The 27,996-nt window shown below is 36.1% G+C and overlaps 2 protein-coding genes across 5 annotated transcripts in view; one reads left to right on the plus strand and one right to left on the minus strand.

Annotated features, from left to right (window-relative positions):
- CEP57 (centrosomal protein 57) overlaps nucleotides 1-6,890 on the minus strand; it is a 38,198-nt gene extending 31,308 nt beyond the window's left edge. Inside the window, exon 1 of one of the 2 annotated variants that reach the window (XM_027578496.2) lies at nucleotides 6,359-6,890. In XM_027578496.2, coding sequence (XP_027434297.2) covers nucleotides 6,359-6,403 — 45 coding nt within the window. In that variant the 5' untranslated portion in view covers nucleotides 6,404-6,890. Of the gene's footprint in view, nucleotides 1-6,011; nucleotides 6,312-6,358 lie in introns of those variants that run through there. The other variant, XM_027578497.2, reaches the window with a different exon arrangement.
- A 403-nt stretch (nucleotides 6,891-7,293) lies between these two features.
- Nucleotides 7,294-27,983, plus strand: FAM76B (family with sequence similarity 76 member B). 3 transcript variants are annotated; one of them, XM_027578500.2, is made up of 11 exons: nucleotides 7,294-7,734; nucleotides 8,563-8,627; nucleotides 9,466-9,520; nucleotides 10,588-10,743; nucleotides 12,523-12,722; nucleotides 16,074-16,121; nucleotides 16,315-16,395; nucleotides 17,060-17,195; nucleotides 19,961-20,062; nucleotides 21,600-21,668; nucleotides 25,325-27,983. In XM_027578500.2, exons 1-10 carry the CDS (start codon nucleotides 7,648-7,650, stop codon nucleotides 21,621-21,623), a joined length of 954 nt encoding a protein of 317 aa, XP_027434301.1. In that variant the 5' UTR covers nucleotides 7,294-7,647; the 3' UTR covers nucleotides 21,624-21,668; nucleotides 25,325-27,983. The 3 variants fall into 3 exon arrangements, with proteins under 3 accessions (XP_027434301.1, XP_035578617.1, XP_035578616.1); XM_035722724.1 differs by lacking the exon at nucleotides 21,600-21,668 and having other exon boundaries at nucleotides 7,295-7,734; nucleotides 17,063-17,195; XM_035722723.1 differs by lacking the exon at nucleotides 21,600-21,668 and having other exon boundaries at nucleotides 7,296-7,734.
- Nucleotides 27,984-27,996: the final 13 nt, after the last annotated feature.

Consider the following 27,996-nt stretch of genomic DNA (forward strand, 5'->3'; position numbering starts at 1 on the left):
CCCTTAGACTCAGTGGCCAAGGTTTTCATTGGGTGCTGGTTACATTCCTGACTCCCAGAAAGAAAGCTGGTGTTCAGCATAAACCACACTATACACACAGTTTAGGCAGAGTGAGGTACTCATCATTTAAAGTCTTATATTAGTGTATGAAATTGTTTACCATTTAAGTCCATAGCTGCCTATCAAGAGCTAACCCTGCCAAGAGACCTTTCTTAAGATAGCAGCCATCTGAGATGACAGAAGATTTCAAGTGAATTCTTTTTGCTTTCAGTGCCACATGCCATTCAATCATGGGTACCTGAGAACTACTGAAGGGCAAAGGATCTTTCAAGCAGAATTAGGCCCTCCCCCCCATATACATGCAATATATACATATGCAAAATAAAAACAACCACAAACCTCAAACTTGCATGGTACTTTACAATTTACATTTCCTTTATCTTAGTTGATCCTCACAACAATCCTGACAAGTAAGAAAGTATCTTCACTTTAGAGTTCAGAAAAATGTATTTGGAATTTTTCAGAACACTGAACACAGAACCTCAGATTTGTCAACATATTTTTTCCAAGCACACTCATATTCTCCTTTAGTTATTACAAGAACCACTGAAGGAAGCATAGCAAATATTACTGTTTCCATTTTGTAGGTGAAAAAAACAAGCTAAGAAAACTTAAACCATTTGCTTAAGGTCTCACAGCTATTATCCTTAATATCCTGAGTCTAACTCCTAATCAGTATGCTTTCCAAGACCCCAAGCATTCAATAAGTATTCTTCCAACTAAAATGATATGATTCTAAGAGAAACTTTCAGGATTGAAGGCAAAATGTTTTACCTGATCACTTTCTTCCCTGGTAACTTTAGTTCCTACTTAGGAACACTTATGATTCAAGTTATTTATTGAACATCTCTGTGTATGGCACTGCATTAAGTATGAAGGATGATAAGAAGTGTGTATTATTTGCCTTCTTTTCAAATGGAATGAGCAACATGGCTTGAAGAAATCCGGTACATAAAAACTTAAATACAATTTAGCAAAACCATACTCAACTATATAGAAAAAAATAATATAGTATGTTCAAAATGGGGTTTTTCCAGGAATGTTTAAAACCGAGTGAACATTAGAACACCCATTTCACTTTAATGTGAAAATCCATATGATCATCAACAAATGCAAAAAAGTAATCAATAAAATTCAATATCGAGCCATTATTAAAGAACTATTTTCCTACAGTAATAAGAAAATTTACCAAAAAACATGACAACATATTTAATGGTACAAATTTATAACATTCCTTTTAAATTCAGGAACAAGGAAAGATATCTGCAAGGCAACTTCTAGTCAAAGTTGTGCTGCATTTCATAGCCTGCATATTAAGATAATGAAAGGAAGTAATAAATGTTAAGACTGAAAACAATAAAAATTTCACAGGTTATGATCATCTAAATAGAAAATACCAAAGAATCCTCAATTATTAGAATTAGAGTTTAGGACAAATTGCTGAGTGAAATTAATATGAAAGAATGTATAACAGTACTGTATAACAGCTAGAAAACGGCACTTATGAAAATATATAAAAAATAAACTAAAAATAAATTTAATAAATGATACACAAGACCTGAAATTATAAAATTTTACTGAAAAATGTTAAAGTTCAAAAAAACTGGAGTAACAAAACACAAGATTCATATCTTAAAGGCATTGGTTATTACCAAATTGAACTGGAAATTCAATGCAGTTTCAGTTGAAATTCCAATAGATTTTATAATTTCTATTAAAGAACAGCAAAGGACCAAGAATAGCTAACACTTCTCTTGAAGGAACAAGGAAGACAGGCAGGTACTCTCTCAGAAATATAAAAAGGAGAATCCTTAATTGAGTATAGATACGAGAGAGAAATACAACCATGGAACAAAGAGCCCAGTAAAACAAACATACACATACAGAAATATACTGATAGCTAGAAATGCAAACCATTGGGGAAAGATAAATTTAACATGTTGGAGAAATTGCATATCTTAAGTAGAAACATTAAACTAGATCCCTACCACACAGCACACAAATTAACTTCGCGCATATTAAGGACTTAAAAGGTCCCAACTTTAAAAACTTGTAGAGAAAATACATAATAATTTCATTAATGGCCTTTGCTATAAGAATATCTTAACCAAAAAGCACTGAACATAAAAAGGAAACACTAATAAATTTCACCCCACGAACATTAGTAGCTCCCATCAAGAGATCTTGGACAAGTGAAAGACAAGCCAAAGACTAATTAGAATACAGCATTAACATCCAGAATACACAATGACTATAAATCAGTAGGAAAAGACAAACCGATTAAAGACAGGCAAAAGACACAAGTATTCCATAGAAGAAAAAAACTATTAGCAAAGTTATGAAAAAGTAAAACGTGCATCTTCTCCACTGATCAGGGGAGCACACGTGAGAACAAGAACAGGATAGCATTTCACACTCTCTTCTTGGCAAAAATTCAAAAGTGAGACAATACCACCTGTTCAAGAGGATATGGATTAAAGGGAACTGTTGGTGGGAACATACTGGTACAAATGCTTTGGAAAACCATTCAGCATTATCAAAGAAAGCCAAAGATGCACCCTCTATGACCCTGCCATTTCAATCACAGGTCTGTTTCCTGAACTATTTTCTCTCTTTATTCTTTAAAAAAAAAAAAAAAATTATGTCCTTAGTCACTAAACATATTCCACAACCCACCACCCAGTTGTAACCCACAGCCCAGTTTGCAGTTTATATATTTATTTTTAAAAATATTTTATTTATGTACTTGACAGAGAGAGAGACAGCAAGAGCAGGAACACAAGCAAGGGAAGTGGGAGAGGGAGAAGCAGGCTTTCCGCTGAGCAGGAGCCTGATGTAGGGCTCCATCCCAGGACGCTGGGATCATGACCAGAGCCAAAGGCAGAAGCTTAATGACTGAGCCACCTAGGCGCCCCTCAATTTGCAGTTTAAACCACTGATGCCCCTCTCAAACATTTTGGGTTTTGGGACCCCTTTACATTCTTAAAAATTACTGAAGACCCCAAAAAGCTTTTTCTTCATGTGGGTTATATCTAAATGTTAACATACTTACTAATTTAAAAATGATACACCCATGATGTTACCATAACTATAATTTTTGAACGAAAAATGACTGTCATCCAAAAAAATGAAAAGAGTGACTTTTTTTTAAAACACATTTTTACAGATCTCTTTAATTTTTAACTTAAAGAAGGCTGCTGGATTCTTATATCTGCTTCTGCATTCACTCTGCTGGATATGCTATTTTGGTTGATATACAAGAAAAGCTGGTCTCCCACAAAGTGGCTGGGTAAGGAAGGTAATAGTAGACCCTCTTGTGAGGGCCTCAGGCATCCCCAAAGGTCTTCGGACTATGCTTTGAAAACTGTTGCTTTAGAGAAATTTTTGCACTTGTGGAACACGTAGGGATGATCACGAGAATTGTTTTTGAATGCCTGGCAAACCAGTGAACAACAAAACTGGCTCTACCATTTACTAGTCGTGTAAACTTGACTTAACCTCTGTGCCTCATTTTGCTCATTCAAAAATGGAAATACTAATGAGTTAATATATGAAAAGCATTTAAAACCATGACTGCCAGATAATACTATATATTTTATATTCTCAAAATGTATGGTGGTGGTATGTATGAGAGAAAAAGCAGGAAGCACGAAGAAGCATAAAGTTATCCATTTTATTATTCTCAAAGATAAATCTTTCATATATTTAGTATTAAAAAATCTATGATATATTAATAAACCTTTTAAGAGAAAAAAATATGGAGCACATTAGTTACAGGGCCTGGTTAAAAAGGCAGAGAGACCAGTCAGGAGATTAGCATTAAGTCCAAAGTGACAGAAGAGTTCTGACTATGGATACCGAGAAAATAAGAAAGGAACATACTCTTCTATTTCAAGACTATGCTGCCTATACTTCTACTTAACGTCACTGTGCCCAGTCATAGCTGCTTTCCTGAGGCGGCCACTACGGAAAGGATACGCAGCAATCACTCAGTCCATGTTACCTGCTGTTGTTACTCTTCTTGCTGCTGTTGCAAAAAACAATCTGAACTTACACCTCCTTCCACACTGTTCACATTTGAGATTTACATAGTCGCTGCTTTCTCAAGAATGCCATTTGTGAATTTGCCTGTTAAAAATCCTTGCCTAGTAAAAGCATCTCTATGTACTATATAGCAAGCTCCAAGCTGGGTCTATGAGTGATGAGTGTTGAATACATATGAATTTTTTAAATATGATTGTTAATACAACCCTAAAATCTGAATATGAATAGCCTTTGAGTTTATGCTGTAGTTTTAAAGGTATTTTTGTGTTCTCTTATTTTATGATTGGCTGTTTGCTAAGCTAAATGCTTTTTTAATTTTGTTGGAAATGCCAGCCTTATTTCTTACAGGACAGTTAAACTGAGCAGGGCCATTTCTTATACACTAATAAAGTAAATTTAGTCATTTTTGTTTTGAAACTGACTTCCAAATTAGACATTTTGATGTAGCAAGTCAAATTAAGAAGGTCATTACACTTTTGATTTGCAAAAGATCCTATATATTTGAAAAGTGTATTCTTGATATTTAGAATACAATTAAAGCTGAGCTTAGCATGTAAAAATATATATGCTTTTCTACTAAACACTCTAGGAAATTTATGCCCAGGCCACCTTAAGGAATAAGGGTTGACAGCACATCCCAGTACCACTGCTCAGCTAGGTGGACTTAGCAGAGTACAACTCAATTAACACAGGAGTATTTCTTGCTCAGTCTCTAAGTGCTAAATTTTGAAAGCAGTGAAAAGCCACCTTCTCCCATTTAAATTTAATCACAACTCCTATATAATCTCATCCATCTACTTAGGGACACTTCCTCCTAATAGTTCCTCTTTCTATATTCCCTTTTACTGAACTAATTCCGGAATGAACTCTTAAGTGCTTCATTCATTCCTTCTCCTTAATCTTCCCTGACTGCTCTGCAATCTCGACTCCCATTCTGCAGAAACTGAGTTACTTCCGGTCTCATTATCATAAACCTTAAGTCACCAAAAGCTGAAACTGAGGAAAACTGTCTTCCCCAAGGTGACTGCTCTTAATGCTCCCTAAACTTCTCCCCGTTAGGGTCTATGACATAACTTTACCCTGATAGTTCCCTGTTTTCTTCCCTCACTTCTTTTTTCACGTTTTTACCTACTTCCACAATTCATCTCACCCAACTCTACCACCACACGACCTCTGCTCATTCCTAATTATTTAGTTTCCTGAAAGCTCCTATTATCTTGGCATATACCTAGAAACGCCTGTGGTGCCTTTTTCTTTTCTTTTCAGTTCTTGTGCCAAGCATTTACAATTCCTTTCCCACCCAGCTAGCTAGCTCCATTTCCCGACTAGGAAACTGTTTCTAGCTTACACCCAAGAACTACTAACCATTCATGCCTAAGTTATTCTACCATAGCAGCATTTATCAAACTGAACTGCGTAACAGCCTAATTACATGCAGTTTCTCCTGTGTCTTCTCCTTCAACGCAGGGATTCTACCTCATTCACCTGTGTAATCTTAGAGCCTCAAAGTATGCCAGGCACTCCGCTTTAGCTAAATGAAGATACAACGGCTCTCACTTGAGCCTCCCCCCATTTTCTGCCTATTCCCAATGTGGCGGATCCCCAAACACTAAGCGCTGACATTCCAATTCGACAGATAGTGACTGAACCGGCTGGTGGCCCCTGGAGAGGCGGAAACAATGTTTAGGTTCAGCTCTCCCTGTCGCCTCTCTAGAACGGCATGTACACGCTGCACAGTAACACCGGAGGCGGAAAGCGCGCGCTCTGGGTACAAGCAAGAACAAAGTCACTGGGAATATGCGACGGGAGGCACTGCAGGCAATGGAATCAGCACAAGCAGCAACTAATAAGCACTCGATACTGAGGACTATTCAACAGCTGCCAATTAAGCCAACTCATGGGCCTACCTGGTCTCGGCGAGTTTCCAAGAGGGGCCGTTACACCCACGTGACCAAAGCTGCACTGTTTTCCCAAGGCCAGGGCGTGGGTAGACACCCTAGCGAATCCTGGTAAAGTTCGGCAACCTGCGCTGCTAGGCCGGAAGGTGAAAGGAGCAGAGGGGATGGACGGGCCAGGCCTGTTTCGAGGTAAGGGTGCAGCCTCCACAGAGGAGCAGTGAACATCCGGGGAGCAAGGGGCATCCCCGGCCGTTCCCCAGAATGGGGTGAGACTCTGGGCCCAGAGCGCTTTGAAGGGTGAGGAAAAGCAAAGAGGCGCCAGGACTGAGCCTATCTGAACGTCAGCCGCTTCTTACCGAGATCTGAGAACGAGAAGTCGCAGAGACCGACGCTGCCGCCATCTTCCTGCCTACCCAGAGGGCCTCCGCAGCCCTGGGGGGGTCCGGGTTCTCGAGCTCTTCCTTAAGATTCGAGAGCCGCCCACCAGGGGCGACCCTAAGCCGAACCCCTGATGGAAGGGGCTTGGGGTATTGGTGCCAGGTCTAGAAACCCCTGCACACACCCCCACAGGGGCGCCCACGCTCGGAGTGCACACTGAAAAGGCAACACGTCCTAACGGGCGTCTTGAGTAGCCAATCAAAAAAGCGGACGTCTTCCGGTAGTAGGAGAGAATCCGCCTCTTCCCTCGCTGACGTCACAAGGTAGCGCATCGCTGAAACTGCCGGGGCTGCTAACGCTGCCGACTACCGCACGGCTCTGAGGACTCTACAAAGGGGCGGGCCGCATCGAGGAGGAAATGTTGGCCGTGGGTTGTGATGTCTCCAGTGGCAATGGGATAGAATGACTGAAACAATAAAAGCAAGTGCGAAGTTCAAACACTCCATCAGTTCCCTTGGACTAAATGCCGGAGAGAGCGTGAGCTCGAGTCGGAGACGCCTCTCTAGGTGAAGTACTTAGATTTTGACCAATAACAAAATAGAATGTGGAGGGGCTTTGGTGACTTTGCCCAATAGAAATCAAGGGAAAAAAGAGTGGAGGCAGAGAGTAAACCTTCACGAACACTTGCCCAATTGGATTGGGGCGTTCTCACTCAAACCTGGGACTGGCGGCTACATACAGGCGCTGCGGGGGGCTTTGGGCGGAGCGAGTTTGAAGCGGATTTCGCGCGCTGAAAGCATAGGGCAGTCATTGGCCAGCAACTTCCTCCCTTTGTGGGAGCTCCCAGCGTAGCCGGGGTTAGGGGTTGGGAGGAGCGACCGAGTGACGCAGTAGCCTTCCCAGCCAATCAGAGATGGGGAAGGGAGGCCGAGAAGGAAGCGGATCCACTGCCGCGCAGCTAAACCGCATCGAACTATCCTCTTCGTCTCCCTCCGCCGCTATAGGGGCCTAAGCGGGAGCGGCCTGGACGGCGTCACTGAGAGGGCTGGGGGGCGGAAGTGGAGGCGGAGGGAGACGGTACAGACCGCAGGGCCTCGGGCCTTCGCGGCGAGGCTCTGGTGGGCGCGAGGCAGGGGAGGGGGGAGGAGGAGGAGCCCGCGGCCCGGGCGGCGGCGGCGGCGGGGGCGGCGGCGGCGGCGGCGGCGCCCGAGTCCGAGTTCCCCGTAGGGCCCCGCCTCGGAGCGGGCGGCGGTGGAGGAGGAGCAGGATGGCGGCCTCGGCCCTGTACGCCTGCACCAAGTGTACCCAGCGCTATCCCTTCGAGGAGCTCTCCCAGGGCCAGCAGCTCTGCAAGGTCCGTAGGTGCTGGGCGGTGGGCGGGCGGGGTTTCCTCGGCCAGAGCCCGAGGGAGCTGGGTGTCCTCTGCACTGCAGCCCGGCTCTCTTCGCCGGCGCTTTGGGGGCTTGGAGCTTTTTCTTGCGTTCTCACTCGGGACCCCTTTATCCGAGGACGTGGGCATCAGATGGGAGGGGCCCCTGAGGAAGACAAAATTCTGTTTTCTTCCAGGCGGCCCAGGAGGGGGCCGGGCCCCACCAACATTCAGGGGTCTCAGGGGTGGGGCTGAGTGAGGCGGCAGCCACCTGTCTATGCCGCAGAGACCCTGGGGTGGAGATGTTTTCATCTCGGTTTTCTGCCTGGACTGTCCTCTCCTTCCACTGGGAGGCAGGGGACGGTTTTTGCACTTTCTTGCTAGGAACCTGAAGCCGCAAAGCTGATGGCATCCTTCTTCCCTGTCCAGGAAAGCGAAGCGACTGGTTTGGGGACAGAATGCTCTATGATTTGGAGCTCCTCCCATCCCATTAAAGCCGGGATGCTGTCTGTGAGCAACGGTGCAAAATATTAAGTAGTTTCACATTTAACCAACCCTTGAAATCGGCCCTGACAGCTTTCTTAATTTATTTGTAGCATACCCCCCACATCAAATAAAGACAAAGACATCTATGCCTTCCCTAAGAAAATATGCTGTAATTGGCTATTTATATGATAAATTACTCAATTGTTTACGTTGGGGGACAGGTATTATTGATGTTTTAGGAATTTGACTAGGTTGTGTAATAATTTTCTACCAGAAAAGTGAAATTTGGGTCTTTGAGATAGATACTAATATATTGTCTTATTACAGGAATGTCGGATTGCGCATCCTATTGTAAAATGTACTTACTGCAGATCAGAATTTCAACAAGAGAGGTTTGTATACTGAACAGTTTTTGATTGTTAAAGACACAATTGTAAGGAATACTGGGGGGTTGTAATCCTGTATTTGTGGTAAAGTATTCTTAAATACGGTTTAGCGTCTTAAATTTTAAGTTGTAAACCTTTTATGTGTGGTGGGAGAGACCATGTTGACAAATAATTAATGGCTGTTTTACAGCTAGACTTCCGTTTACACATGAGGAAATGGAGAATAAATTATTGCATGGAAAATACACAGCCTTGCTGACTAAAAATGCAAATATAAAGTTACTATTAAGCTGTAAAAAATGACAAAACATTAGTGCTGACATAATGTTACCAACTATTCTCAAAGTGAAATCTAGTAACTTGTTACCAGTGGAAGAACAGCACATACTTTTTAATAGGGTGATTCCTGTTACAAGATCAGAGCACGTTTAAGAGAGTAGTAGTCTAAGGAGAAGAACGAATAATTTCTTCATAAGTAGATAACTGGCATCATAAATAGTGGAGAAAGCCCAGAGGAAGGTTAGGTAAGCACTGAGATATAAGGCTATGCATAAACAGTGGCAAATGTGAAGATTTTGGAACTAAATAGGAAACATTAGGATTTTTGTTTTGTTTCCTTTACCAAAAGATACACAATAAAAATGTATAAAAACATTTATCATTTATCTAAAGTTAAGAGAAAATGTAAGACACATCGCTAAAAAGATTTTTGGTCTATATTAGAGGAAGTTTTAAGAAACACTAAATAGTCAAATATAAACTGTATTTGCTTTAGTTCAACAGTGTGCTAATTACCTCAGAAAGCTATGTAAATTTGATCATTTATATTCAATTTCCTTTTCAGCAAAACTAATACAATTTGTAAGAAGTGTGCTCAAAATGTGAAGCAATTTGGCACAGTAAGTATGTCTTACATTTTTATTTCATGTTACTGTTACTAGTCAGTGTTTTTCACAAAATGGACTTTTAAAAAAATCTGTGGTGTTATGTTCTTAAATATTCAACATGGTAAGATATTCCGGGAAAGAAATTTTCTGTAGACAGTCTGATTGGAGGATGACAACATTTAAAAAACAGTCATATTATGTGCATCTTTTGTGTATATTGAATTTCAGTGTGAAATGTATGATTTTATTCTTTAAAGATTCAAATATAACAAAGTGACTCCTAGTTATGGAGAACCCACTTAATCTATAAAGTTTGCATAATCACACTCCCCCCCATAAAGTTTGCATAATCACTCTTCCCCCCCCGCTCCCCCGCCCCGAACCTCTAACAGTTTTTATATAGTAGTACAGTTCAGGCATTTATTCACAAAAGTCATGACATTATGCTAGTATAAATTTTTTCTCACATGCATATGACAGTCATTATTGGTATAGTACAGTCATGATTAGTCAAAGTGCTGGCCTTAAGGTTCTGTAAAATCCTGAATTGTCTTTTGAGTATCAAAGAAAATCAAGCTATGTTTGTTACAGTTTAGGTTGAATATGCTTGTGCCAATTTTTAAGTTGAAAGCTCATGTGTAATGTATATTCTTTTCATCACCTATACCTGTATATGATAAAAAGTTAAATTTTTTTTAATGAAACAGTAATAAAAGTAATTAGGATATTAAATATTTCATGCTTCTAAATACTGGATACATGAAACTTTTCTGTCAGTGTGTACCTTTATTTTCATTCTTTGAGACTTTTTTCACATGTAGCTTTTATATAACATACTATCCAATCATAAATACATTTCTCATGATCTTATTTATTTAATAGAGTTAAGAAAAAGTTGTGTGACTAGAAACAATAGGAACGTGAAGAATGTCATTAAATGTGACAGGGTAACATACCTGACAAAATTTTATGTTTCCTTAATTAGTCCCAGAAATATGTCTGTATACAGGTGTATATTTTATGCGGCAAATTTTTAATATTTTTAAATGTCTCAGTTAAAATGTATATCTGCTTTTCAGCCTAAGCCTTGTCAGTACTGTAACATAATTGCAGCATTTATTGGTACAAAGTGTCAGCGTTGTACAAATTCAGAAAAAAAATACGGACCACCTCAGACCTGTGAACAGTGCAAACAACAATGTGCTTTTGATCGAAAGGAGGAAGGAAGAAGAAAGGTATTTATATTATATCTTCTGGAAATTGAATGAAACACACGGATTGGGAGTTATTTTAATGAATACACTACTGCTACATGATGTATCGTTTGGATCCCTGAAAATGCTTAGATGGAAGTGCAGGAACAGTGCATTTTCTCTGTTTGCATCACACATAGATTTATGTTGATGAGTTGAGATTACTGTATTTTAAAAAAATATTCTGTGATAGCTGTTCTGTACTATTTGGTTATCTAACATTTTGTTCGGGAGAATTACTAACTGCTTTTAAATCCTTTCAGCTACTTACCCTTTTGCTGGTTACCTGAAATTGCTGATGTGAAAAAATACCTGATGGCACATTAACATGTATAATTCAAAGTTAATCTTGTGCCTTTCGACTTGGGGCTCATGTTTTCAACCATTGTTTGTTTTTCTCTACCTACAGTAACTTAAATAGTATGTGTGTGTCTGTGGCATTCCTCTGCTTGATCAGCATTCACTTCACATAGGCCTCCTGTTTTCTGTCAGTTTTAGTTGATTTGGAGGGTGACTGTCTCTTTGAGAAGCTCCCCCAGGTTCTTCCACAGCAGTATATGTACCCTAGTTATAAGACATGTCCCTCCAGCACTTCTTGTGTGAACAAGTAGAAGAAAGAAATTTATAGGGTTTTGTCTTGATTTTGGAAAGAAGTCTCTTTTCCTCACTCTTGACACATGTACAGTTGATCCTCATTATTCGTGGTAGATAGGTTGTGTAAAGTTGCTGGTAACACTGAATTAGCGAATATTGAACTATTGCTTCTAAGAGGGCAGTATAGGATTAGATTTTTGCCTCTGGTCACAACATGGTAATCTTTCGATCAATACTTAATCTTGTTTTGTGGATGTTTCTCTTCAGAGACATCTTAATATAAATTGTTGTTCGATCACATTGAAGTGATGGCAGATAGCAGTTTATGCCTGATGGAACTTATCCGAGTTACGTATTTTCTACATAAGGCATATCACAGCCTTCTTGAACTAAAGAACACTATACATCACTTCAGCACTACACTTGGGGACCATTATAAGCAGTGGAATCATCAATAGAAAGCACAGATGCAGAAAACATGGCACTAAATAGACCGTGAAAAGGACACTTGTTTATGGTGTAAGAGCGGAAAGAAGACGACTGCGGAGTGTCACCTTGTTAAACCTCTGCAGGGATTGTTTCCTCTCCGGCTACAGAAATTTTTTGCTGCTGTGTGCATGTTTGTGAATGATCATGAAAGGACTGCAAGTTGATTTGGGGGTTACAGATAAATTTTAGCAAGTAGGTGGTGAATTTGCAAATGGGAAACCTGCGAATAATGAGAATCAAATGTATATGTCATTCAAGCTCTCCTTGTTTCTATAAACTAACAGTTTTCACTGTAGGGGGAATTACTTCGTCATTTTAGTAATTGCACAGTGACTTAAGAATTCAGGCTGGTGCTTAGGTAAGATTCTTTGAAGTATGTAAATTTATGCTTATTTCCCAGTAATAAGAAAACAAACTCTTCTCTCCAAATTAAAAAATGCCTCGAAACTAATGGCAGTCCAAAGATCATCCTCACCAATTTTACGACAAACCAAATGAGATTTTCCCAAGTTTCATAAAAGTCTAATTTTATTTCCATTTTGCAACGATCTGTGTATGTGTGCATATGTGTGTGAGAGAGCACAAATGTGTGTGCACCTGTGCTAGAAGTTGAATATTTTTCACTTAAACTCAATTTATAGGTACATTTAATCTAATACAAATTTTTTCTTTAAAAAGGTTGATGGAAAGTTACTATGCTGGCTCTGTACTTTATCATACAAGAGAGTTTTACAGAAGACAAAAGAACAAAGGAAGAGCCTGGGATCTTCACATTCAAACTCATCTTCTTCATCTCTTACCGAGAAAGACCAGCATCATTCAAAACATCACCACCACCATCATCACCATCACCATCGTCACAGCAGTAGCCATCACAAGTAAGTACTTCAAAAGCAGGTTTTCTAAGATCCTCTTGGTATTTTAATGCCAAGTATTGGTGTTTAACTTTTTGCAAATACTACTTTTGTGCAAGTCTAGTTTCTGTTGTACATGGTAAGCTTCTTGAGTGTTTTAGGGCCCTTTCCCTACTTTATTCAGTATATAGCACACCTTGTTTTATCACATTTTTGCTTTATTATGCATCACAGATACTGCATTTTTTTTTACAAATTGGGGGGTTGTGGTAACCCTGCGTTGAGCAAGTCTGTGGGCACCATTTCCAACAGCATTTACTCACGTTTCTGTGTCACATTTTGGATTCTCACAATATTTCAAACTTTTTCCTTATTAAATTTGTTTTGGTGATCTGTGATCAGCGATTCATGACTTGCTGAAAGTCAAAGGTCAGATGACATTAGCATTTTTAAGCAATTTTTAATTTTTTAAGGTATGTAATGCTCTTGCACACTTAATAGACCATAGTATGGTATACCCATAAGTTAGGTGCACTGGGAAACAAAAAATATATTTGACTTGCTTTATTGCAATATTCATTGCGTGGTCTAGAACCCAACCCACAGTATCTTTGAGGTAAGACTGTATAAAATTATACACCTGGAGTGTGTTGTGTTAAGCTGTTTACCATAAAAATAATAGTACATTTAGGGAATTACATAAAATTATCATATGAAGTAAAAATACAGGTACACCAGCGTTAATACTTCATAGGTTTATGTTATCAAAGTCCTCAATATCCTTTTTTTGTTTAATTGTTAGGATTTTACTTGTAAGAATTGTATTTACGGTTATAAATACAAATTATAGTCCTATGCAGTTATATTTATCAGTGACTAGGATATGCACATTCAGTGTTTTTGTAGAACAGATTGTGAGATTATCATTTGTGATCATGATAGAAGCATTCTAAATCTTGAAGTTTCCAAAAGTGTGAAAAATAATCTTTTAAATTAGCAGTACTTTGCTGCTTTTTAAAAAACACATAGGCAGGAATTCTATTTAAATATAAATATAAACAACTACTTGATTTTTAAAGTGCCTTGGGAGGAAAAGTTACATAGTGGTAATATGTGTGTAGCATAAAGTTTTTTGAACTGTGGTTTTAGTCTTCATGGAAAAATCAAGAATATTAAAGCACAAATTAAACACAAAATGGACAAAACAGGGACATGATAACCAGTTTTCAGAAGAACTTGTTTTTTTCCTGAATTCTCTATGAGTCTTTAAAGTTCTAGGTAGATAAAACATAATTTCATTTATAGAAAATTGATGCCTACAACATTTAAGAACACATTTTTAGAATATAATGTAGTACCAATTAACAAAATTTGATTCTAAATTGTAGGCAAGCACGTATTACGAAGTTTTATCGAGGTATTGATGTTTACTTAGCAGTTTTTTCACTTGCCTTACCCTGGTGGTGTACTTTCTGCATGTCACAGTGGTGGAGTGCATAGTGACTTCTAATCTGACTCTTTTGAAGAAATCTTGTGGTGCTTCTGTCAGAATATCCCAAGGAACAAAGGAACATAAATCTTCTGGATTTTGCCTTTTTAAGAAAAACTGTGACAAAGTAACTATAACAGACCTACTCCTGAAACTCAATTCAAGTGTCCCTTTCCCCTGTCCTTTATAGATAAATTTTTCTTAGTGTGTGATAGGACACGGTATGTTTATAAAGATCAAATTCTATGACAGTAACTTAATCTTTAGAAAGAAAAACAGGTGTCAAAAGTAAAAGGAATAAGGATGGTATTGAGCTTTAATTTTTTTCCTTTTTATTGCTTAAGAAATAGAAATACTCTTTTGTATTTGATGGATATAGACCGTTTAATGAGTAGGCAGCCAGTTTGTGAGGTTCTATTTTAAGTTTAGTAGGTTAGAACAGTTATGAGGAGTGTACATATTGTGATATATAGTGATGGGTGGGGATAGAGGAGAGCGAAAGCAGGTCAATCTGGATCCAGGAATGGCCACCTCAGAAAGCAAGGATGTGAATTCCAAGTGTTTTTGTTAAGCCATTACTGATGTGATTGTTCTCACTTTGAGATCTGGATAGTGCTGTTAATTCATGTGTGATTATATGGTTTGCTAATGCTTATGATGAAATTTGTAAAAGAAAGGGCAATTGAATTCCTCAGTAGTGTTGACATTTATTGAATTTTTAGGTATGTAATTTTTTTTATAGAATTTATAGGGTTACAGCGTTTTCCCCCAACTTAGTATTTATTTACAGCTGATTTTTAAGAACATGTTCTGATTTTTTTCCTTGCTCGAAAAACTTACACAGCTACAATAGTAAATTTTATATTCATAAACGTATGTACATGTTTTTATTTATTGTATATACGCTAGTAATGTATGAAGTGTTTTATGTATATAAACTCATTTAAGTCTGATATCCCTATAAGGTATAAATTATACCCATTTCACAGATGAGGGAACTAAGGCTCAGGAATTTTAAGTAACTGGCAAAAGGTCACACAGCCTAGGTTTTTTTTAACATCTTACATTGGATAAATATGTGGCGTCTGGTATGTAGGAGATGCTCTATACATGTTGAATCAATAAACTAGGGGTTAATGCAGGATTGGCTGATATGCAACTGCAAGAAAACTTGATTCATAGTGAATTATAAAGTCATTATTAGTGTTATGGCATAATGGAAAAGAATCAGTAACACGGCATTTAATTATAAATAAAAGTAAAATCAGTTCTTACTAAGATATTTCCCAATATTTTCGGTATGTCTTTTCCACAGTACAGACTAAAGAAACATGTAGGGACTTTGGAGAGGGCTCTTAGGAAAACTAGGAATGAAACAAATTAAGGTATTTCCTGGTTGAACTTGACACACTATTCTGAGCAACTTGAGTTACTCTAAAGGAGGAATCTCCAGACAGGATTATTAGGAAGGCCTTAACTTTAAAGATAGAACATTTTTTATCTGAAATAGTAAGGGCACCCTTAATATGATGATTGTCATACTTTATAAATTATAGAGCCTTATCATGGTGGGTTTCATGCTTATATACCCCAACTTTTAGTATGATATTTAAATTGACTTTTGGAAAATGATCTGATTAAAAAAAGAATTTAATCCCTGTCACTGTACCTTTGTTAGAGAACTTAGTAGCAATTGGCTACCAGTTATTTGAATCAAACTTAGCTCAATAGAATGTGATTAGCTTTAGTTCAAAAACTTAATTGAATATGCATTCTCTGAACAAAAGATTCTAAACATACGTAGTTTGAACCCATTAGGAAGAATGTTGTTAAACAAGATGTATTAAATAAATGTTGTTGTTAGATGTCATTTATATATTTTTCAGAATCAGCAATTTGACTCCAGAACAAGAGCAGGGACTGTGGAAACAGAGGTAAATATGTTAACATATTTTCTGAAGCATTTTGAAGTATATTTTTTTTTAACGTGATGTCCCTTTAACTTTGTTACTTATGTTTTTAAAAGATCAATGATATTCGGTAATATTTTAGGGGAAGAGGAATGACTTACCACTTGGTGCCTCTGCCCTTTTTACTCTAATTATTCTTATCAATGTTTGGTTTCAGCCATAAATCCTCTGCAGCAATTCAGAATGAAACTCCAAAGAAAAAGCCCAAATTGGAATCTAAGCCATCTAATGGAGATAGGTAAAAATGAATTCCTTTAGCGCTACGAAAATTCAAGTTAGTTGAACAGTTACAGTTGATTGCCAGTTATTACTAGGTAAAAGAATAGAAACATGTATCTTCTTCATTGACTTTTTTGAGTCACCTAGAAGAGTAACCATAATTAGTTAAAAATTTTAACTTAATTTTGGCAATAAGCAAGTGGCACTGAACTGTTGTTCTATTTGGGGAATACATTGGGTTTTGAAAAAAGGAGAACAAATCTGAATAGAACATTCTCTTGATCTTAATTATTCTTCAGTGAAACACAGATCTAAAAATCTAATTGTGATGTTTTAAATTGACCTGCTTGGAAAATGTATTTAAATTTAAAGTATTATGAGCGTGAGGTTGTTTTTAGTTCATTAGCCAAAAGTTTGCTGATGTTACTGTACAAATTGGCTGCCTATTGCTTTACACTAGAAGTATTGACCCCCTAAAAGCTAATACTGAATTATATTTCTGCAGGTGTATGTAATGTGTGCCATTAGTAAGGTAATTTGCCAGTTGCATCCATTTCTGTCAGGTACATATTTTTTTGCATTAGCCTTAAGGATGTTTGTGGAATTGTCTAATTTATGCAATTTGAACACCTGCTAATTTTTCTTCTACTTCATTTAACTGTGTTTTACTTTTTTCTTTTTAGTAGCTCTATAAATCAGTCAGCAGATAGTGGGGGAACAGACAATTTTGTCCTTATAAGTCAACTGAAAGAAGAAGTGATGTCACTTAAACGTCTCTTACAGCAGAGAGACCAGACTATTTTAGAAAAAGATAAAAAGGTAAGACCATGGTTCACTGAAGCTTGGTAAGATTTACATCTTGAGTTTTGCTTGAGAATGCAAGTTTTATTAGACTTTAATAATTTGGTAATGTGCATGATTCTTACAAGACACATTATAAAAACCAAATTGGATCATAAGCCGTCTAAAGAAGATAGGTGGAAATGGTGAATTCAAGCACCACTATGGGTACTCAGAAATAGAGGTAATTCATACACATATTTATAACCAAGTCTTATTCATAATTTTATGAATTATGGCTGAAATAGGTCTTTCAGAATTTTAGTTCTGTTAACTGAGAGCTAATTAGAATTATAATAATTTCTGAACATTAGCTTCCAGTAGCCTGTAGCTTAAAAGTAAGCCTAATGTCTTAATTTGGAAATGACATGAAAATGGAATATTATGTAAATTCTTGTGATTTGAGAAAGTAGTTGAGTGTAGTCCTTGACATACCAGTCGTGTATTTCAATCCAGATCAAATAACTGGTGAAAGGTAGTGCTATGGAAATTTCCTGTGTGGTAGTCAGTGATTAGCAGTAGGTGTCTAAGATCATTTTGTAGGAATTGAGTGTACTACTGAGGACTTTGTCAGTTAGATTAGGAGTATCAAATATATTGTCAATTTAGTGAAAAGTTCCAACATTTTCTGTGTGAACTTGAGCAGAATGCTTTCACATCTTTGGTCCTCAGTTTTTTTAAAAAATGGGAGTATTAATGCCATCTCAGGAGACGGTTGTTAGGATTAAATGGAAATCTAAAGTACTTACTAGAGCTCCTGCCATGTTTAAATGCTCATAGCTGCTCTTACTGACGTTGGGTCATCTTTGAGGGTAGAACCAACTTTTGTACTTGTTTATAGTCGTAGACTATTCTATAAGTTTGACTTTCTTCAAATGCCTTATGCAATAGGAGAACATTAAAAACATTCCTTTTAAAATTGTAAGACTTAATTATAAATGTATGAATTATGTCTGCTTCTGAGTATCTGTGGTGGTGTTTGAATCTGAGCTTGGCATTTAACAACTTTTGTGTTAAATTTTCCCGTGCCTTGATGGTTAGTGGATTTAAGTTTATTTTAATATATTTGTATCTTAGTTTAAGCAAATTCAGTATATGAAATTTAGGATTGACATAAGAATAGGTTAGTTAGGAGTGTCTTACTTTTTATGGTTCTTTTTGATTAACAGAATTTTTTGAATTAATGAACTTTTATGGAAATTTGTTTTATGCACAAAATTTTAAAGACATTTCTATGCATAAAGATTTATCTATATTAACCTAGGTAATCTAGGTAAAAGTTGAATAAAATAGTAAATTTGCTGTAAAGTAACAATTCCAAAACCAAGTAGTAATGCATTGTGGAATTTTGACTTTTTTATTAGATTTTTTTTCATAGCATGACTCTTCTGTGTTAGTGCAGTTTGTGAAAGTTTTCTGCTTTTGTTAATGTTCCTATAAAAAAAAATGGGAATGGAAATAGGCAGTATTGTAAGGAAAATAATAATTCTGAGCCTAAAATAGCTACATATTTGCTCTTTTTTCTTATAATGTAAATCTGAGGCAACCAAGATATTTTCTTAAATTTATTTCACTTTATTCAGTGACTTCTAGAGCCAGCCATGTATCCTCTAGTGATCATGAAGATACAAAAATGAATAAATAAATTGGATATGATCCTTATCTTCCAGAAATTCATAATCTGAAGGCAACACACAGTGGAGTGACAAGAATAATTATCTTAGCTGATCTAATGTGAATTGGCATTTCAGAACAGGAATTCCTTTGTAATGTAGTAAACAGAGAGAGAATTTAGTTATTCTTTGAATTTGGCAAAAGCAAGGGCTTTTATTCAGACAGTAAGAATATAAAACACCATGACTCCTTTTGTCTTTTTGCTGTTATATATCTATACCAAAAAAAAGAACATGTAAACCTTTAAAGTTTATATATAATGAAAACCATTTAAAAATAACCAGAAGTTTTCTTCTCCATGGTTCTGATAATGAAATTATATAATATCAACTTATTTTTTAGTTCGAGGTCATAAGGATTATGTACTTTTATGTATGTCATTGATACTTAAGAAGAAAATGTAGCTTCCTCAAACCACTGATTTTTTTTTTCTTACATTTGCCTAAGTTAGCAAAAATTTTAAATTAACTCCCTTTTCTTTCTTATTCCATGTTGTATTTCTGTGCTTTGTTCTCCATTTTACCTCAAGCCTTAGGTTGTATTGGATACATAATTCCTGATGTAAATTATAAAGTAAAAGCAGTATAGTTCATGGTTGATAAAACTACTCCTCTTTGTACTTGCCCAGAGTGAAAGTTTCTTCTTTTGTCATTAAAGGATTATTTTAACCTGACACCACTTTTAACATTTACTTTGTTTATATATAATGTGAAGTATGTTATAATTGAAGCATTTTTCCCTGATATGAGCCATTAAATTTTCCTGTTGGCATTCCAGTTGCCAAACTCTGTGTACAGCGAAGCCATCCTTAAATTGAAACAGAAAAAGGCATCTTCTCAAAAGTTTTACTGACAGTTCAGTATTTATCTTAACTTTAAAATATACTATAATAAAATAGAATTTCATTTCACAAAACAAATTCTAAATAAGTTATAAAACTCAGGAAACTGCTGACATCTTCCACCTCTATAACGAATTGTGAATTTATAATGAATGTTTAAAATGATGTGTGCATGTATATATTTTTATACATGCGCATATATAAATTTATATGCTTATCTGTTTCTCAGTTAACTGAACTAAAGGCAGACTTTCAGTACCAAGAGTCAAATTTGAGAACAAAGATGAACAGTATGGAAAAAGCTCACAAAGAAACTGTGGAACAACTTCAGGTAAATGACATTATTTATATGAACTGTTAGGCAAGGAGGGCTAACCTTGCCTAATTGTTAATAATACTGTCTTAGACTGGTATTGGTATCCCTATTTTATGTGTATTTGGTGCATTTTCACCTTCAATTTTGACTTTTTAAAGATTTTTATTTATTCATTTGAGAGAGAGAGTGAGCAAGAGCAGGAGCAGAGGGAAGGGTGAGAAGCAGACTCCCTGCTTAGTGGGGAGCCTGTCGCAGGATCCCAGGACCCTGAGATCATGACCTGAGCCGGAGGCAGACACTTAACCGACTGAGCCACGCAGGCATCCCTGATTTTGACTTTTTACCAGTTCTTAATCCTGCTCCCATTAAAAGTTATTGCTTGAAATCACTTGATAAGGGGATTCAGTATATTAATTCTGAAAACTTTTGCTTAAACTCGTTATGGGGTTTTTAGAGGAGGATACCAGTGCAGTATGTTCAATTCATCATGGAGTGAAAAACAGAAAATTAAAGGTCGAATTCATGAAACTAAGGTGAAAATAAGGTCTTTAGTACATTGTGCAATCATTCTTCGTGTTTTTGCCCAGATAATGGGAAGGGAGGTGGGTGTACAAGACCAATTCTCAGGGGCCTCAAGTGGAGGAAATTTATGCTACATGCAGTGATGAAAGGCAAAGGAGTGCACTTTAACCTTGTACTGTGATTTTCAAGGTGCCAAATAGGATTCTGTGTGCTGCAGCAGGGAGCCTCTAGTGATTAAGGCCAAGGCCAGCCTCCCAAGATTACTGCAAGGTATATTCAGGAAGATTTCAATATATAGAACAACTAAATGGTGAAGCCAAGAGTCACCATAGTGACAGAGAGGGTAGTATCTGATGTCCGGCATGCGGAGATGGAGAGCATCCAGCAGGGATAGACATTACTCCCTTATTTAAGCCTGTTCTCACCTCAGTTTCAAAAATTTAGAAATCAGACCACATTAAATTAACTACATGTTCTGTCGATTTATACATTCTGACATCTGAGACATTAATCTTTGGGTAACAGTGCTTTTAAACTTTAGTAGTTTTGTCTTAAAAGCATAGAGGATGCATGTCAGCATATAGAGTTTAGACTTCATGGGAGAGTGCAGCTTGGAAAGGAAGGGAGTAATACTGCCCTGAGGTGTTTTTTTTTTTTTTTCTTCATTGTAAAACCAGGGTATATGTGCTGTTCCTGCCTTTTGGTTTGTATTCCTCATGCTTCTTTGAAGGTAGCTTAAATTGCATGAAATTGTAAAATGGATTTAGGAAACTGAATTTCAGTTATAGCCCTAGTCTTAACATTAGTCTTACAAAGAGTTTTAAAGAGAAACTTTGTGTAGAACCTGGCACATAGTAGGCATTCAGTTTGTTGAATGAGTGTTGATTTATGGAAGTGTCCCATCTGCCTTCTGTTGAGAAATTGCCCATATAATTGGGTTTTTGGACATTATCCACCAGTATATATTTGCTTTATGATTTTCTTATTTTTCTCATTCTGTTATTACTGCTGAATGATTACCTGGAAACAGAATCTTCTGCATGATGATCTCTGACTTAAAGTGGTGTAACCAAAACTCTGGAGTAAATCCAGAATTGAGGTAACAGAAAAACTGTGAGCAATACTTAAATTTATGATAAAACTTAGTACGACTCACTGTCCAAAAGAGCAGTTTGTTGTTTTATTTTGTTGTTGTAAACATAGGGGACCTTCTCTTTGACATCTTAGCCTGATTAGTATCTTAAGCCTAGTAAGTCTTCTTGGTCAGTAGCTGAACTTCTATGTAATAGAATAGCAACTAATGTTTAGATAGAAGTATGACATTTCTAACATGATTTTACATAGGCTGTCTTATTTGCTTTTTACAATAACTTTGAGTTCCCACTTTACAGATGAAATGGTGGTCACATAGTTAATCAGAACTGACATAGAAACCTACGTCTTGTGACTCAGATTAAACTGTACTTTCTCTTGTGTTCCCACCACCTCAGGTCACTCGAGTTTCTGTTCCTTGTTATCAGACCACTTCCCTATGTCTTTTGTGTTAATTGCTGGAAACATTCTGTTAAAGTTGTGTACTCTCTTTTAACTGTAGTCCCTTTAGCAGCCATGTAATAGTAGGGTTTTCCATTTAGTTGAGTAAACAGAATTAACTATTTTTCTTACCTTTTTGTTCTAACAAATAACCCTGTAGCAGAAAATTTACTATGTTCTGGGGCGCCTGGGTGGCTCAGTCATTAAGCGTCTGCCTTCGGCTCAGGTCATGATACCAGGGTCCTGGGATCGAGCCCTGCATCGGGCTCCCTGCTCAGCGGGAAGCCTGCTTCTCCCTCTCCCTCTCCCACTCCCCCTGCTTGTGTTCCCTCTCACGCGCGCGCTCTCTCTCTCTCTCTCTCTCTCTCTTTCTGTCAATTAGATAAATAAATAAAATTTTAAAAAAAAATTTACTATGTTCTAATAGTTCTCAAAACATTTTAAACTATTAAACCTGGGAAATAAGCAGTGAGCATCACAAGAAAAAATTGTGCAAAATACCAAAGTAAACAAACAACCTAAGTTGTCCTAACAGAATACCAAATAAAAAATCTACCTTTTGTTTAGGAGTAAAGTGAATGAAGGGGGGGAAAGGGGATTAAGGTTTGAGTGCCTCTGTGTTAGGCTAAGTGTTTTATATATTTGATTAGTTCTTTCAATTCCTCTTGAGGTGGTGGTGAGGTTTCTGTCTTACGTATGAGAAAATGAACTCCAGGTTACACAGCAGGATTTGTGTTACTCCAGATAGTCTTTCCTTTAGGCCACTGTTTCTAAACATTTTTAGCTTAACTTGTTAAGAATTTTAAATTATTTGATTTTTTTTTTTGCAGGGTACATAATAAAGACATAACATTAGGATAAAAATTTTAAATGCATACATATTTAAGCATTGCATTGTAAAATACATTTTTAATGTATCTGAATTAGAATAAGACACATTTGGACTTATCTGCATTTAACAACTGATACATTGTTTATTTTTCTTACATAATTTATCAGTAAATAGATTTATTGGTGCTGCAATTAGGAGACCAAATATATAAATGCAAATTGAAAAATAGCTGCTAAAAAATTAAAAGGGAAAACTGCTTTCAACACCTGATGTTTGAGTTCTTGTGTTTCGTACTTAGAATATGAAAATTATAAACTCTTTGATTTTTGTGTTTGCTTCTTATTGATGTCTAAGGAAAGATAATTTGAATATTGTCAGTATATAAAAGGTTTTGGATAAATATAACTTAGAGATCTGATGGTAATCTCTTTGAGGCACATTTGCAAACATACCATTTTTTAATGCCCTTCATTAATCTGTATTTTAAAATTTCTGTTAAGATTTGTTTTTGGCAAAGAGAGTCTATTGTAGTTACAAATTAAATAACATGTGGCTAACAATAAAAAGAAAACAATTTAAAACTATTACACTGACTAGGACCGATCAGCTGAGAAATAAACCAGTTGATCATTAAGTGTACTCACTTGACTTACTGCTAACTACCAGGCATTCTCCTTATTTGTCTTCTGAATTTCTCAAGCTGTTTAATTTTAAAGGGAAAACAAAATCCTATTAAATGTTTTGTGATTTTTCTAGATTTAAAATTGAAATTGAATTTGAAATTAAAACTTTTTTTTTTTTTTTTTAAGAGCGCTGGGATTAGAGGACAGAGGGAGAGGGAAAGAACCTTAAGCAGGCTCCATGCCCAGTGCAGAGTCCATGATGGGGCTTGATCTCACAACCCTGAGATCGTGACCTGAGCTGAAATTAAGAGTCGGACACTTAACCAACTGAGCCATCCAAGCGCCCCTGAAATTTAAACTTTTAATTACCACCTTAATTTAACAACTATTGAATAGAGATAAATTCTGTTAATCAGGCAGTCGAACCTAAAAATGGTTAGGTTTGCAAATATGAAATCGTTCTAAGAATATTTGCATTCAGAAGGTAATGGGTATTAATTGGGGAGAGTTTGGTTTAAGAAAGGTGGGGGAGTGGAAATACAAAGCTTTGGAAAAGGTTATGTTTCACAAAACTGGTTTAAGATGATGTACAGAGAAGGCAGGGTGTTATCTTGCCATACAAAGGCCAAAATTAGAGTAGAAGATGAAGCCCTGAGGTTAAAAAAAAAGTAGTACCTAGATAATAAAAAATCTTGAGACTTGTGAAGGAAAATAAATGGTTTTCCTACATAAACCAGAGGAAAAATTTTGTTGCTTTTAGGGCAGCACTCAGATTCTAGTCTTTTGTCAACACTCTCCCCATTTTGGCTCAAAAACTCCAAAAGTGTTTGATCATTAATGTATTTATATATATGGAGGGTTCTTATTACCTGTGTTTCCAGAGATTAAGAGATCACATAGGGAGACAAAGGCAGTCAAAATATGAAAGTCCCTCTTTACACATTCCTCTTCACTAAACGCTGGTGATTGTCATAGTGCTTTGGCTCAAGGACAGTGTCTTTGGCGGGTAGAACATTTGAATGAAGGGCACATTCGGTTCAGATCAATGGCAAAGTGAAACTTGGAGTCTTTGAAAAATAATTTCATCCTTTCACAGATCTGAAAACAATGATGTGTAGATGTTCGAATTACATCAAAGCCAGTACCTAATTACTGTTATGGCAATTAAAGAAACAAAAATCAGATCAGAGAGGGCATTTCTGATGGATACTTCAAAAAAAATTAGTTGAATAGCATTAAGTTGAGAGAGGGTCCCTTTGGCAGTGATAAAGTGTGAATATTTTTGCAAAACGGACCTCTTTTGCTTATTCTATAAATATGTAAACATCAAATGGAAGACTTTGTACAGTTTGTTGGGCAGTATTCCTCCGAAATCATTACTGGAGTCATTAATTATAAAATTTATTTTCATAGTTTTCATTTTATGTTTTTAAGTTAAAGAGCCAGACATTTTTTCCTTATTTAAAATTTGACCCTCTCAAATGGATTGCCTAAGTTGCATTTTTTCTAACTGATTGTATCTTTGAACAATAGTTACATTGATATCAACATTTACAAAAGGGGCTGATAAACCAATCTAGAATATTCCTTCTCCAATATCCAGCATTATAGAGATGAACCTTAATATACCAACTCTTTGATCTGGTCTTAGTGTTTCAATGAAATCTTGTTGTACAAGTGAAAAGAACAGCATTAAATAAGTACTATTCTTCAACATGACTTAATATTTCAAGCATTTTTCATCTGAAATGTTTTTGTCTCCCACAGGCCAAAAACAGAGAACTACTCAAACAGGTCGCAGCATTGTCAAAGGGTAAAAAGTTTGACAAAAGTGGAAGCATACTAACATCCCCTTGAGAAAGTAGTTATTCATGTAGTGTTTCTGCTGAAAATGTAAATTTGAGAAAAATTCTGTGAAGCCCTTAAATGTAGTGGAGAAATATTTTTGCACACCAGATGAATTGGCGTGTTTCCTATTCACTTTTGTAACTGATATACAGCATTTTTTAAGTTGTAAAACGTTCAAATAAAACTTCAACTGGCTTGAAGTTACTTTTTAATGATTTGATATCCAGGAACTTTTTTGCCAGCAATAGTATTAAACACTTGTAAAGGAGTGCATGAGTCGTGCTCTTTATAAAATGCAACATGCAATAATAGAGTAGGTGACGGTGTTCAGAAGTCAGAGCAGCAGGGCTTTCGGTTTGTTTTGTTTTTTGTTTTACACCATGTTGATTTCCGATAAACAGTTTTCACTTTAGAAATACAAAAACTTTTAAACAAGGAAAATGGTAAACACTGGTTTTTTTGGTAATTGTGTTTTTACTTTGCATCAACATGAATTTAGGAGAAAATCATGGTGCTTTTATTAAATGAACTTCAGAGTATATGTAAATATGTTTTTAAAAGTTACATCATTAACATTAGTTAGTAAACTAGTATTTTCATTATTGGTATAAGAATTAATGTTTATTGTACAGTATCCAAGGTAAAATGTGTTCTGTTTTGTACAAACTACTGTAGATTTTTACTTACAAGTGCCTTTTTGCCACCTAATGTTTTTATTTATAGGAATGCCGATCTTTTGTACATACAGTTTGTTTTAAAATCATGTTTAATAAATGTTTGTATATAAATGCATATGTACAGAAGCCTATTTCAAAAGGAAATCAAAGTTGTTAGTAAAATGTTTGAGATCGCATTAAGAACTGATGATGCATATAGACTCTAGATGATTTTGTGGTTTGTTTCTGTGTGATATGAGAAGCTATTGGTCACTGAATTCATTGAATTATGTAAAAGTACATTCCCCAAAGATTTAATTTTAAATCATTTCTGATAGAGTAATTTTATTTTTTACGTCATATGGCTTCATGTTCATATTTCGTGAGTTACGTGTTCTGCTTTATTTTTCTTTTATAAAAACTTTTAAAAATTTATAATTTTCTGCAGTGGTCCATATATCTGCCTTTTATCTAAGTTAATATTTATGTACACCATGTTTGATTTGTAAGTTTAAAGCAAATCTGGAAAAATTTAAATAACTTAAATCAATCCATGAGTATCTTTGAATAAATTGGAATCTACTATAAGATACAGGCACTATTTATAAGAAAATTATATCAGAGTCTTTAAAATTGTCTATAAAGGTTAAGGTAGGTTGGGATAGGTTATGTAAAGTTATTGACTAATTATTTTCTGATCCAGTGGTTTTTCAGCCTTTAATGGAATTGATCTCCTTAATAAATGCCAGTTCAGACTATTCAATTGTAAAACATCAGGCATTGCTTGATATATTGGAGAGAGTGGAAGAGAGTTCCTTCTCTTAGGAATTTATGGGCAAGGATAAATTTGTTTTAAGTAAACTGTTATTAAATGTATTAGTTTTTAAGTTTTTAAACAAAAGTGATTATGAATGTCAGGTCAAAGATCATCTTTCCTCAGAACACAGGATGATTATAATAATTGTTTTTAACATAACCGATGTTTTAGGAGATGATTCCTGCAGTTTTTCATTATATGTTGATATCAAATAATTTTTTGTCCAATTTGAGAACATTATCTAGGGTAATTTTGAAGTAATATAGCAAAAGATTGAATCAGACTTGGAAAAATTAAACGAGTTTATTTTTATGAGCTCTTCATGCAATAATCTTCCTAAATTTAGTACTCTCAACAATGATAGATAATGCCTTCTTAACACAGATTTTAATGTTTGTGGGATTTGCTAAATTCGTAAGATAGTCATTACCTTTCTTTAAAATTTATAATGTTTTATATTCTGGTTTCATAGCCATTTATCAATCCACAGTGCTCATTATGGTTTTAAAATAAACTGTGTAATAATTCTTATAACATGTTGGAGCTGCTACTAAAAACCAAGGTGCCCCTTCCCCCTTTTTTAGGAAACAGATTAAAAATTGAAAATCAGTCTCAGTAATTAAGCTTTGTAAATTCCAAAGCTAAAACTTTTTAGGGGCTTCACAGTATTTAGTCCTAATTAAATGCCCTCTCTTTATTCCATGACCTTATTTTATAACTTAATTTTTTTGAAATTGTATAAACTAGTAATTGAGTCCCAGTCCTGGATCTGTAGTGTATTGACATAATGAGCTGATATTCTTTAAATGTGGACCTGTAAGGAGATACTATGGTGTGCCGTATTGTGCTTTTTAGCCCGTTTTCAGCTATTAATTAGCATTTACCAGTGAGGGTCATTTTGGCCCAAGTTATTTATGTATTAATAGCCTGTGAATATTGCAGTTCTTTTTAGATTGTATTGGTCTAAATATGCATTCTCCGGTGAACCTGGTAAGCTGTTCACATGTATAGATTATTGATATACTGTACTTGTACACATCTGACTGTTGACATTTTGTACTTTTTTCTAAATCCAATATTTCACAATAAAAACTTGTCAAAAGTTTTGTATTAGTTTC

This window comes from Zalophus californianus, chromosome 11, assembly GCF_009762305.2.
Source record: "Zalophus californianus isolate mZalCal1 chromosome 11, mZalCal1.pri.v2, whole genome shotgun sequence".
NCBI classification, from domain to species: domain Eukaryota; kingdom Metazoa; phylum Chordata; class Mammalia; order Carnivora; family Otariidae; genus Zalophus; species Zalophus californianus.

Coding starts and splice junctions, on each gene's coding strand:
- FAM76B (XM_035722723.1), top strand. CDS start 7,648: ATGGCGGCCTCGGCCCTGTACGCCTGCACCAAGTGTACCCAGCGCTAT. Junction 8,628..9,465: donor TCAGAATTTCAACAAGAGAG/GTTTGTATACTG, acceptor TTTCCTTTTCAG/CAAAACTAATACAATTTGTA. Junction 9,521..10,587: donor ATGTGAAGCAATTTGGCACA/GTAAGTATGTCT, acceptor TCTGCTTTTCAG/CCTAAGCCTTGTCAGTACTG.